General features: G+C 30.2%; 1 protein-coding gene across 4 annotated transcripts; it reads right to left on the reverse strand.

Moving 5' to 3' along the window:
- Positions 1-2,248: 2,248 nt before the first annotated feature.
- On the reverse strand, positions 2,249-10,129 carry LOC130809887 (protein WHAT'S THIS FACTOR 9, mitochondrial). 4 transcript variants are annotated; one of them, XM_057675737.1, is made up of 5 exons: positions 7,789-10,129; positions 7,113-7,197; positions 6,953-7,030; positions 4,184-4,251; positions 2,249-3,721 (listed from the first exon to the last, which is right to left on the reverse strand). In XM_057675737.1, the coding sequence occupies exon 1, from the start codon at positions 9,977-9,979 to the stop codon at positions 7,934-7,936; it is 2,046 nt and encodes a 681-aa protein (XP_057531720.1). In that variant the 5' UTR covers positions 9,980-10,129; the 3' UTR covers positions 2,249-3,721; positions 4,184-4,251; positions 6,953-7,030; positions 7,113-7,197; positions 7,789-7,933. The 4 variants fall into 4 exon arrangements, with proteins under 4 accessions (XP_057531720.1, XP_057531718.1, XP_057531717.1 ...); XM_057675735.1 differs by having other exon boundaries at positions 2,269-2,827; XM_057675734.1 differs by lacking the exon at positions 2,249-3,721 and having other exon boundaries at positions 4,017-4,251.
- Between the last annotated feature and the right edge of the window lie 3,050 nt (positions 10,130-13,179).

The following is a 13,179-nucleotide window of genomic DNA, read 5'->3' on the forward strand; positions in this document are numbered from 1 at the left end:
TTAAAACTATATAGTAGTAAGAAGATTAGCCCACTCAAAATACATGCAAGTCCAATACTCACTATTTTTTTTTGCCCTGATTTATATTTTCAATATAATTATTATTTACATGTTTAAATTAATTTTTGATTATATTAGACATTTCTTCCCCTAGCCCATATAATACATTTATTTTATTCAATTTATCCTTGTAGCAAATCCTTGGGAGAAGTAACAGTTATACTCTTTTTATTTCAAAGAAATAGCCTCTAATACAAATAATTTGAAAATCAAGAAAAATAGGTAAAAATAGTAAAAATAATAATTTTATGAGAAAATAGTAAATTGATGAATATAGATAAGATGAAAATGTTAATAAAATATCAGTTAATCTTGTAGAAGTATAATTGTATAAGACCGTCGCACCGTCAGACAGGCCCATACAAGCAGCCCATTAGTAAAAAACGACAAAAAAAACAAAAAATTTGAATTCATACTTGTACAAGACAATAATTTTTTTTTAAAGAGTTTAGAATGATCCAATTGAGACCTTCTTATAGTGAGACGGCTTCAATAAAGATATAGTGATAAAATATATGAATAAAATAAAATAAAATAAAATAAAACTTAAGCAAATTCAAGAAAAAAAAAAAGAAAAGCTTATTCTTGGTATGAGGTAGTAGTTTCTTTAGTCAGTATCTTTTGGGATTGTAAAATGACTGCCTTTCATTGTTGCTTTATTTTTTCACTGTCTAAAAGCAATAATAATCAATTTATAATCCTATAATTGATTTGTATCTACAAAAAAAAAATTAAAAGTGGGAAATAAAAAATGAATAAAATTGGAAATTTTTGATGCCATGATGCCATCTACCCCTGTTGCACTGAGTATTACTCACATAAGTCAATTTCTTAGTGTTTTTGAGGTGTAGGTGTAGGTGTAAGGTGTAAGGTGTTTATGGACACGCCATAATCCACATGCCATATATTATTCTCAAAAATCCAGCAGAACATCTTTAATGGTAGGTTTTGAGTACTATACTTGTAATGGAGTATTCTTTTAGTTTATACTACTGATATTTTTCCACCCAACATATTAGACTAAATAGCAAATATTATAAAACGGAGAAAGTATTATGCTACTCTTTTATCAATCAAATATCAAAAGTCTACTCTACTACTATAATCTAACCCTAATTTATTTGATTTCTTCAACTATGAATTTAATAAAATTAACACTACGGCACTACTATACTCTATTAGAAATTGCACTAAGTTCAATTTTAACCACAAATCAAATTGAAAATCCAAATTTCTGTATGACATTGTTACACCGTCAGACGTACCTTATACATAAATTAAATAACCTAATAATATAAAGTATTAGTATATGAATTTATTGTTTTTTGTTTATTTCATTAGAAAACGGTCTCATAAAAACAGACCTAATCAACTCGATAACTCGAATGAACATTTCTACTCACAAGAGTAGTTCAATCGAACAACACCAAGATTCGAGATAGAACCTTGAATTCTAGGCTTGGCCATTGGGTCGACTAAAGCAAACAAACCCATTGGTCATATCTGATTTCCAAATAATATTTCTTACGTCTAGATAAACAACCTAATTAAAATAATTGTAAAATTTGATCCAAATTCAAATTTTAAAATTTTTAATAACCAAATAATAAATTTAAGTCAATTTCATATTTTCAAATAAAATTATCGTTTTTAAACATGACATAATATTATTTGTAACTCCTATTTAAAAAATTACAACCCATTGATGCTTATTTATGACTAATGAGAGTTAAGAAATGTTCTCCCCAATTTATACCTCATTCGATTTACTTGGTTTCCATTTAGTACATCACTATAGATTGAGAAGGTCCGGGTAAATAAAGACTATTTATAAAGTTAATAAATCACTTTTATGTGGTTGAATTTGATAGGATGAAAATATTGTTATTTTAATTTATCTTTTTAATTTTGTTTATTTTATTATTATTATTATTCTTTTTACCTTTTCTATTGATTTACAAATTATGGTGAATGATTAGAAATTTTTGCTTTAGATTTCACATGTTATTCAGCCAAATATTAATCTTTTATGTTATAAATAATAATTGAGAAATTCCATGAAATAACCCAGAGATTTTGGTAGAAATTCCATGAAATATTAATCTTAAGCTTCCAACTTTTCCATGTGGTAGAAAAAATATTAAATTTTGGTTAATCATGTACCTATTTCAACTGGATATCAAAAATATATGGTCAATTATGGTGATCACGATGTTTGTTTTTTTAAAAAATATCATTACGTTTGGATAAAAATAGCGTAAAATTAACGAAAATCTTTCGTTTTGTCTACCATATGAAAAAATTGGAAAGTTAAGGTAAATTTCACAATTAAAAAAAGTGAAGAGGTCATTAACCATATTTGGATCATCAGGTCGATTTAGAGTCATGTAATTCAAGTCAGCTTAAAATCGAGAATTGTGTCCACAATAATTTTTTACATATTTTTAAATTCATTTTGAAATCCAGTCAAGTCGTGTTGGTAAGTCGAATAAATATCGAATCGTCAAATGCTTTTTAACAGTAGGACAAAACACATGCTTTTTTATGTACTACTATTACTATTTATACTACACTATAGCAAGTAGTGGGTCCAATAATAATAATAATAATTTGATTGTCAATTTGAGATTATATCATTATGCAAATTACACAGGAACATGCTCTGATATCATATCAGATCTTATGCCCCCAATCTAATGTATGATACTGCAACCTCTGCATCTTAATCTTTACCAAAGCTCAACCATTTTCGACCGTCCACAAATTTCTTGGGTAATTACAGAATTATATTCAGCATCAGCAATATTGCAAAAAGATAATCAGAACATTTGGCATAAAATTTCAAACATAACATAAAAAGCTCACTACTTAAGAAACTTATTCTTAACCAATTATCCTGCTGTTTTGTGGGTCTATTGGTGACAAGAACATTTTAGGACTTTTCATCTTTATTTGATTTCAGAATCTTGGGGCCTAAAAAAAGCCTTAAGTGGGTTACAATCTTAGTAGTGAGCCATCAAAGTTCTGAGCTAAGCAATACTTTCGATTAGTCGAAAAGCCGTTTTTAATCTTTTTCTATCGGTAGGTTTATGACTCCTATCTAGTATCACATGATTCGCTAATTGCCTTGCAAATCGCACATCGGAAAAAGCAAATTATGGTCGATTTTAGACAATTTTTCAACCATTTTGAGAGAATCGCGAATTTAAAAGACGAACTAACTAGCGAATTATGTTTCATTGCTCCTACCAAACTCTGCTACGAAGATGGCTACAAAGGTATGCTGATGTAAACATCAATTCAGTTGGGATAAGGAGATGATGTTGATATGTTTGTTCATCTAGATGTTGATTTCTAGTAAACACGCGATATTTTAATCTTCAAACAGTATGGCATTCTTTGCGTGTAAAGATAGAGCTAAAATCCATTTTCACCTAAGCTCATCAAGCTCGGCCACAAGACCCAAAAATATGCCTCAGCACAAGTTCTTCTGTAAGGATTGAGTAGCGCTTCAATGGGGCGATGAACATCGTTACATGGAACGTGAAACATAGCCATGTTTCGCGATCCGGAAATGTCTATCCCAATCACCATGAAACACAACCCAAATCGCTCAAGGTGACGTCCCGATGTAGAAGACCTTTTTGAAAAGTATTTCGGCCTTCACTTACAAATTAAAGAAGAGAGGAGGAAAAATTAAGATGAAACCTAGAAAACCAAAAAAAATCCTCCTAAAAACAATTTCTTAAAGCAAAAAAACCATTTTAATTTTTGTTTTCAAATATATTTTTTATACACAATGTGTCTCGTACCCAATCAATTCCAAGTCAATAAAGTTTGCATTCCTTGTTTCTGTTTTCATTCTCGTTCCTAAACGATGTCGTTCCAGGTAACTATGGCGATGAATTATAGGTCAAAAATAGTAAAAATCAATAAGAAAATTAGAATTGGAGAAATTAAATAGAAAGCATAGAGTGAGAAGGTATATAGAGTGTTAGTTGAAGTCAGAGTCATCAGCCAAAATAAAAATAAAAAAATAAAACGAGGCCGTGACAGCAAAAACACCAATAGTTGATTCATATACTTTACTTGGATAACAGAATAGAAAGTGATGTACACTCACCAATATATCATATCACAAAGCTTGAAGGAAAGCATTGTAAGGAAGAGTGGAATCATATGGCTTCTTAGCTGCAAATAATGACACAGAAGCAGCAGAAAATAAATGTCTGGTTTATAAAAAGAAATAGCAAGCAGTAAAAACAAGTCACTACTTTCAAGTAATCGCCAATTCTTCCACCCAGAATATATGGTTACGGATGATGGTTCCAGTCCAAGATTTCACACCTAAGTAATTTTGTATTTTGATGCTAAAAAAGAAAACTCAGTGACTTTACACAGTCAGGGAACTCAGAATGGATTTGCAAGATTAACTCAGTGCCTCACACTCAAAAGGCTAGCACCGAGTGCATCTTTAAATCCAACTTTGCTCCTTTGTAATAATCATACGGCATGAAATTCACAACATGAATGTCAAGTAACGTGAACCAAAACAAATCAACGTAACAGATCATTGGTTTAATATTACTTCATTCGACATTAAAATAAACACCCTCAAATAATTTTGCAACGTTACGAAGGCTATGTGCTACCTCCTACATTTGAGTAATTTTTGGGTTAGAGAACAGGGGTGATATGTAAGCGGCTGCAAAGCCAAGTTTTGAAGTGAGATAGGCCACAATTTTCCATATCAACATTGCAAGAGTTTTTAGGTGGAGATGGTCAAAAATTAGAAAGACTTCAGTATATTTTAGCAGTTATGTTTTGTTGACTGTGAGATTAAACTGTGAACGTAAAGTTAGAATAACTTTAGGGTCAAACACTTCATATATATATTATATACTACAGTCTACATGTTTACTGATTTTTTGGATTAGGTCCCTTGTATGTATCTGAAGGTGACGAATAGCAAATGAATAACCATGTTGTCCATAAATTTCACTGATAAAGAACTGTAATTAATTATTTTCGATTTTGGTTATGCAACTAGGAATACATAAGGAGAGTCCATTTTGGATCTTACACTCTGATATGATTTGTTGGTTGCTAACACATGGTTTGAGAAGAGAGATAACCACATGGTAACTTTTAGAAATAGAGTAAACGCAACTTAAATTGACTACTTCTTGACAAGGATAATAGATAGAGCCATAGAGGTAATTGCAAAGTTATCCAAGGAGAGTGTGTAGCCACCCAATACAAACTCCTTATCCTAGATGTTTGTCTTCAGGCAAGACCAAAGGTAAAGAAAGCTAAAGAAGAGCATATAATAAAATGGTGGAGATTAAAAGAAGACCATGCTAAAGATTTCGCCGAAAAAGTTGTGGAAAAGTAGATTGGGAGATGATTTCTGATGTTTGACATACTAAATTCTAAAGGAGACAAAGATATATATAGGATGACTAAAAGGAGGCAAACAAAAACTAATGACATAAGTATAATAAACTGTATTAAGGTTAATGATAATACTTCCGAACGAGAACATCAAAGATCGATAGAGGGAATTTTTGATGAGCTATTTAATGGAGAACAAGGAACTATTGTATCCCATTCCATTATATGAAAATAGAGAATTTATTGAAGAATACAAAAATCAGAGGTGGATGAGGCTTTAAAGAAAATAAAGCTAAAGAAAGCGGTTAGGCCAGATGGTATACCTATTGAGATATAGAGATGCTTAGAGAGCGTTGGAGTAACTTGGCTAACTGACCTATTCAACAAGACTAGGAGAACAAACAAGATGTCTAATGATAGAAAAAGCAATACCCTAGTGCCCATTTACAAGAACAAAGGAGATTTCCAATATTGCTCCAACTATCAAGGAATAAAACTCATGAGTCATACTATAAAGTTATGGGACAGATTGATAGAAATAAATATGAGATGTACCTCCATATCTAAAAAAACCAATTTGGATCTATGTAAAAGGATCTATAATGGAAGCAATTCAACTTATGAGACGAATGGAGTACTATAGGGCTTGAAAAAGAAACTTGCACATGGTTTTTATTAACTTAGAAAAAAACTACGACAAAGATTGATAGAAACTTCATATGTCAATAGGCATTGTAAATTTGACTAATTTATTTATCAATAACAAAAGACTGTTTATATACTCTGAGTGATATTAGTTAACTTTTTGTATCTGATTAATGCCACTCTTCACCCATATTAACTTTAAATCAGTAATAATCATCAAATGGAAACCATAAAGCAGTATAAAATAGTCTGAAGCAGCCGGCAAAAATATGAGGCAATGTGAGGGGTAAGACTAGGGAAAACGAGCAAATTGAACAAACTATTACATAAATAAAATTCAGTTTATGAGCTTGAAGATCTATCCATATGTAACTTTGTGAGGGGTGAAAATTAAGAAATCCTACATTTTTTTACTCTTTCCAAGACAACCAAGGCTATTTATTACAACCAAAAAGCTACAATTTGATGTCTAAAATACCAAGAAAGCAGTTATGCATACCCAGCCATAGGTCATATCTTACTATTTATATCCTCAACAGAAATTGAACACAATTCAGAAAAGTTATTAAAGCCATGAGCAAATACAGGTTCACTACATGTTTGCAACCAGAAAATGGTGTGGCTTCCCAGGATAAGAATTAAGACGAGTGCACCATACTCATACCTTTAATGATTATAGCCTAATTGCTGCAGATAACTTTGTGTGCTTAGTCTAAATATGATGGTCCAGAAACAGACCTTTGTTAACCTCTGCCGTGCAGAGTTTTTGTGTATAGATCTTGTTTTATTGAAATTGAGCGTTTAAAAACTAAACTTTAAGATAGGTCGAGAAAAGAAAGTATAAATGACGCACCTTGCCCTGTGCTTGTCAGCCTTATCGCCTGGGGGTTTTGCAACAATTGGGTAGACGTGCTTGTTGCCAGAGATAAGCCTACATAGAAGAAACAAGTAAGATCAAACAACGTTAAAGGCTAATTGTAAACCCAGATGGAAATACATAATGCACGTGTGACCTTGATGCAATCTGATGACAGCACAGGAGGCTATTATCACGTCCAGCTATGGATGAGATGACGAAGCCCTTCGGAGAGCTGTGAACTACCAAAAAGAAAGTAAGGCAGCCGTGTTTATACAAACAGTATCATGACAATTAAGCCCGACATGTGGTGTCCGACACAGCAGTTTTGTTGGACATTTTGAAGGCCACTCACAGCAGAAAGTTGGTGAACAACACAACAAATAACAGCAGGATTTTCATACATCCATAACCATTACCCTATTACAGCCTACAAATGATGAGGATAATGACAAAGATGTAAATATTCTACACAATCAAGACGGAGAAAAAGGCAGGAAAAATATCATCAATTCTACAAAGTAAGTCGTCAAACACTCAACATAAGAGCTCTGTTTATTTGTTGATGAACATTTCAAATACCATTGAATTTTAAAATATAATAGTAGAGCATTTTAACCAACTTAACTAATTTTTCAGCACTTAAAGATGGACAAACCAGATTATAATTGGCTTATAAAGCATCCAGAATCTAGCAATGTTTTACATTGCAACGTGTATCAAAGAACTTCAAGAAAAACACGATAGTATCTCGAGGAAACAAAAATAAAAGGCAAATTGGTGTGCAAAATAAGTGAGTTGATGCAAAAATATATAATAGAATAGTAGAGTACCATCCAAAATAGAAATTGAAACATTTACAAAGCTATGCAAAATTCAGAACCAAAAATTGTGCTCTCTTGATGCTCTTGATTATGGCCTACATGCTCTCAGCTTTGAATGCATTCTTTACAATGACTAATCAGTTTAACCTTTTTTTCAAGTTCTCACTTGGAATTTATTTGCAACCCTTTCCTGTGGAGAATTTCTTCCAAATGCCCCATTATCTCCGGGTTTTCTTCTGCTGTCATTTACATTACCAGATCCTCGTCTTCCAAATCTGTGCCCATTCCTTGAGCTCTCAACTCGCTCTTGATCTTCAGCACCACCACTTCTGTTCCACATATCATTTCTCTTAGGACCTCCCCTACCCTCTGCAAATTTTTTCCAGTCCACATTCACCTTACCAGATCCTCTTCTTCCATTTGTGTACCCACCACTTGAGCGTCCAACTCGATCCTCACCATCACAACTACTTGCATTCCATGAAATCTTTCTGCCAGGCTTACCCCTACCCTCTCCAGGGTTTCTCCTGTCCATCTTTACCTTAACAGACCCTTTTCTTCCGTTTGTGTACCCACCTCTTGAGCTCCCATTTCGATCCTCCCAACCACCGCTTTTATCATGTGGAGCATTTCTCGTAGGCCTCCCCCTAACCTCTCCGGGTTTTCTCCAGCCCTCCATTAGCTTACCAGATCCTCTTCTTTCAAATTGGCGCCCAGCCCTTGATCTCCAAACTTTCTCCTCTTCTTCTTGCTCTTCCTCTGCCTCTTCCTCGTCATCATCATCACCACTCTCATCCAGCATATCATTTTTCCTAGGCCTGCTCCCCCTACCTTCTTCAAGATTACTCCTGTTCTCATCGACCTCATATGAACCTCTTTGTCCATTTTTACGCCCACACCTTGAGCTCTCATCTTGCTCCATCTCATCCTCCTCGTCATCACTACTTTCATCCACATCAGAGTCAGAAAACTGCATTTCCTCAGCAGGTGCTTCCCCATTGTCTTTCTCCTGTTCTGTTACTCCTTCCTTGAGTATTGGTTGCTTGCTCGCACTAGAACTAGACACACTTTTTAGCTTATTCACTTCCTTCACCTTGTGCATAAGATGAATATATTTATTCCTCATAGCCATTAGCGGATGAGTTTCAATCAACAACCCTCTCTTAAAACCCTCCCTCAAAACCATAGTATGAGTCCCAATTTTACTCGACCGGTAAAATATGCCTGGATGATGAGCCAATGCTCGCTTAACCCTCGGCTTAATACCTAAATACTCCCCCACACAGAGTAAATTTTCCCTCTCAGTCTTCTTGGTGACAAAAATGTGAAGCAATTCATGCAAAACTGCAACCACCCACTTATCCGACATATCACTATTTGGCTGTAGATGACAACCATTCTCATACGGCGAAAGATAAGGCAACCTTTGCCATTCATTTAACCATTTCTTCATTCCTTTATCAATCTCAAACCCTTTGGAAAATTGCATAGGGAATTCAATAGGCATTCCCTTTTGATACCCTGAATTATCCTTCAATACCCTCTTTTCAACAAAAGAAACTGCCAATTCATCACTCCAACAAACCAATTCCAATAAGCTCTCCAATCTAATTTTTGACCATTTTGGTGAAGAATCAATCTTTTTCACTTTAAAATAATCAGGAAACTGAGGAACTAATATATCAACATAATTATCAGGAAGACCCAAATCCCATTTAAGCAAATCAATCAATTTCAAAGGAATTTCATTCATTCTAGTTAACATTAAAAGTTTCAACAACCTATCAGCAGCACTTTTTCTAAACACTTCACTATTATAAATCAACTGTTCTTCAGCATCAAGATTAAGACTTTCTTGTGTTAATCTAACATGTGGATGAATAGCAACATTACCTGGAAAATATTCTTCAAAAAAAGAAGGATACTTACGGATAAAATCAATTGCACGACATGGAAATCCAAGCTTATCAATGTTATCAACAATGGAGGAAAGAGAAAGTGATTTCGAAGGTTCATTTTTGAGGAGATTCTTGAGGTTTAACACAAATTTGAGGTCTTTTTCTTTCTCTACTGCATGATCCAACCCACGATCTGGGACAAATTTAATTTCAATATTGTCAAGAAAGGTTCTTATGGATTGTAAATTAGTGGGTTTTTGATGGTGAAACAAAAAGCGCAAAACTTTGGATTTGATTAACATTTTGTGGCTCTAGGTATGATGTTTTGGGATATTAGAACTGTACAAGATAGAAAATGGTGTTTTTTCTTGAAGGGGTTTAAGGAGGGTTTTGTGCTGTCAAGCTGCTTTATGGCCCTTGGATATTGGGAGTTTCAGGGTTTTGACTTTAGGTTTTCATTTTGTGTTTTATTGCAAAGAGATACCAACTCCATCTCATATTCACTTAATCACATTGGTAATCCCTTGATAAAAATACTTATGTTGTCACTTGTCATATAAAAAATTTTGAAAATAGTGTGAAAAATAATTAATGTTTTTTTTTTTTTTAGGAAAATTCCACATGGTAGCATTCAGTTTTCATAAAATACCAGTGGTAACATTTTTTTAAGAAAATTCCAAATGATAGCATCCAGTTTATATACAAACTAATTGCCGTAGCATTTTCCGTTAAGTTTTTGTTAAATTCCGTTTGATTCATCATTTTGTAAGTTTTTCCACATAGTAGCATCCAGTTTTTGTTTAATTCACAATTTAAACTTTAACTTCACCAATTTAATGTTTAAATAATGCCAACAATTTGAATGAAAACAAAATTATTGCAACATTTATGAGCATTAATGAATCAAACGGTAAATTAAAAATTTATCTACTATTCATCCCTCAAATATTATTTTGCAATATAGAGAAAGAAAGTAGTATTGTCACTAGCTGAACAACATAATGATCTTATTTGAAAAAATCATAATATGAGACCTCTTTGATGCCCCCTGGCAATATGTGAGACATAATCTACGGAAATGCATGTGCCTGATGCACATGCTGTTAAAAATAAAGGTTGTGAAAATTTTAATAATTGTGGTAGAGGACACAAAAATTTCCGAGGGAGAGGATGAGGACGAGGACAAGGCCACATAACTTTTGATGGACATGGTAGAAAGTTCCAAAATTATCAAAATGGTTATTGCAACAATAATTTTCAAAAGGGAAAACAAAATGGATATCATAACAAAAATAACCATTAAGATGAAAAAGAAAGTATTTGTTACAGATGTGGCATGACAGGGCATTGAACGTGCACATGTCATACTGTCTAACATTTGATGGAGTTGTATCTAGTTTCCCAAAACAAAAAAGGGAAAGTGTGGAAGCAAACGTGGTTGTAGCAAGCACCTCAATGCTTAATGTTAATCTTTTCAATAAAGCAAGCACTTCAATGCCTAATCTTGATCATTCAGACTTCAATGCACTAACGATGCTTTTGATGTGTACTTAAACCTTATTTCCTTTTTTTGCGATGCAATTTTATTTTACATTGATGTTATCCTTTGTTAGTGAAATTTTCTTTTTACTAATTACATATTTATTTAATATGAAGATATGGATCAATTTGAAAATGAATTCAGATATCAATGTCTCCTAAATAGTGGAACAGCTCACACTATCCTAAAAACACAAAGAATGTTTTTCTAAGTTGAAGATGGTGAAAGCAAATGTCACCAGAATCTCTGGAACAATCAAACTAATATAAGGGTTTGGAACAGCACAAAAGTGTTACTTTTACGTCAAAAGTGTTACATTTCAACCATAAAAATTTCACACAACCTAATAACATAGTTTTGCCAAAAAATAACAAGGTTCACACTGTTTACTCTATCTCTCTCTCCCTATATATATAAAGAGAGAGAGGATCAAATAAGAAGCATTTTAAAATAAGAAGGGTGAAAAAGATTTTTTTTTTAATTTTGTTTTGTTACTATACGTACAAAAAAAGGATACTATGTTATAAAGTAAGAACATTCTAAAAATTAAGATCGTAGTTACTTTTCTGTGTAACATAATGACTTTTACAATTATATGTTTTTGGCTCTATCATGACCATAGATTTTTTATCTTAGTGAAATCAGAGTGTAGAGTCTCTCTTACCCTTCTCATTGGATCCCTCCCCTATATATATATATATATATATATATATATATATATATATATATATATATATATATATATATATATATTATATATATATATATATATATATATATATATATATATATATATATATATATATATATATATATATATATATATATATATATAAATATATATATACATAAATATATATAATATATATATATACATATATATATATATTATATATATATATATTATATATATATATATATATACATATATATATATATATATACATATATATATATATATATATATATATATATATATATATATATATATATATATATATATATATATATATATTATATTATATATATATATATATATATTATATATATATATATATATATATATATATATACATATATATATATATATATATATATATATATATACATATATATATATATATATATATATATAATATATTATATATATATATATATATATGTATGTATATATATATATATATATATATATATATATATATATATATATATATATATATATATATTATACATATATATATATATATATAATATATATATATATATATATATATATATATATATATATATATATATATATATACATATATATATATATATACATATATATATATATATATATATATATATATATATATACATATATATATATATATATATATATATATATATATATATATATATATATATACATATATATATGTATATATATATATATATATATATATATATATATACATATATATTTGTATATATATATATATATATATATATATATATATATATATATATATATATATATATATATATATATATATATATATATATATACTATATATATATATATATATATATATATACATATATATATATATATATATATATATATATATATATATATATATATATATATATATATATTATATATACATATATATATATATACATATATATATATATATATAACATATATATATATATACTATATATATATATATATATATACATATATATATATATATATATATATATATATATATATATATATATATATATATATATATATATATATATATATATATGTATATATATATGTATAGGATCAAATAAGAAAGATTTTAAAATGAGAAAAATTTTTGTTTAATTTTGTTTGGTTACTATATATACAAAAAAGGAATACTATGTAATAAATTAAGAACATTTTAAAAATTATTTCATAGTTACTTTTTACAATTATGAGTT

The sequence above is a fragment of the Amaranthus tricolor genome, chromosome 4 (genome assembly GCF_026212465.1).
Source record: "Amaranthus tricolor cultivar Red isolate AtriRed21 chromosome 4, ASM2621246v1, whole genome shotgun sequence".
Lineage (NCBI taxonomy): Eukaryota > Viridiplantae > Streptophyta > Magnoliopsida > Caryophyllales > Amaranthaceae > Amaranthus > Amaranthus tricolor.

What these genes read in the sequence shown, in the direction of transcription:
- LOC130809887 (XM_057675737.1), bottom strand. Translation starts at nt 9,979, where the DNA reads ATGTTAATCAAATCCAAAGTTTTGCGCTTTTTGTTTCACCATCAAAAA.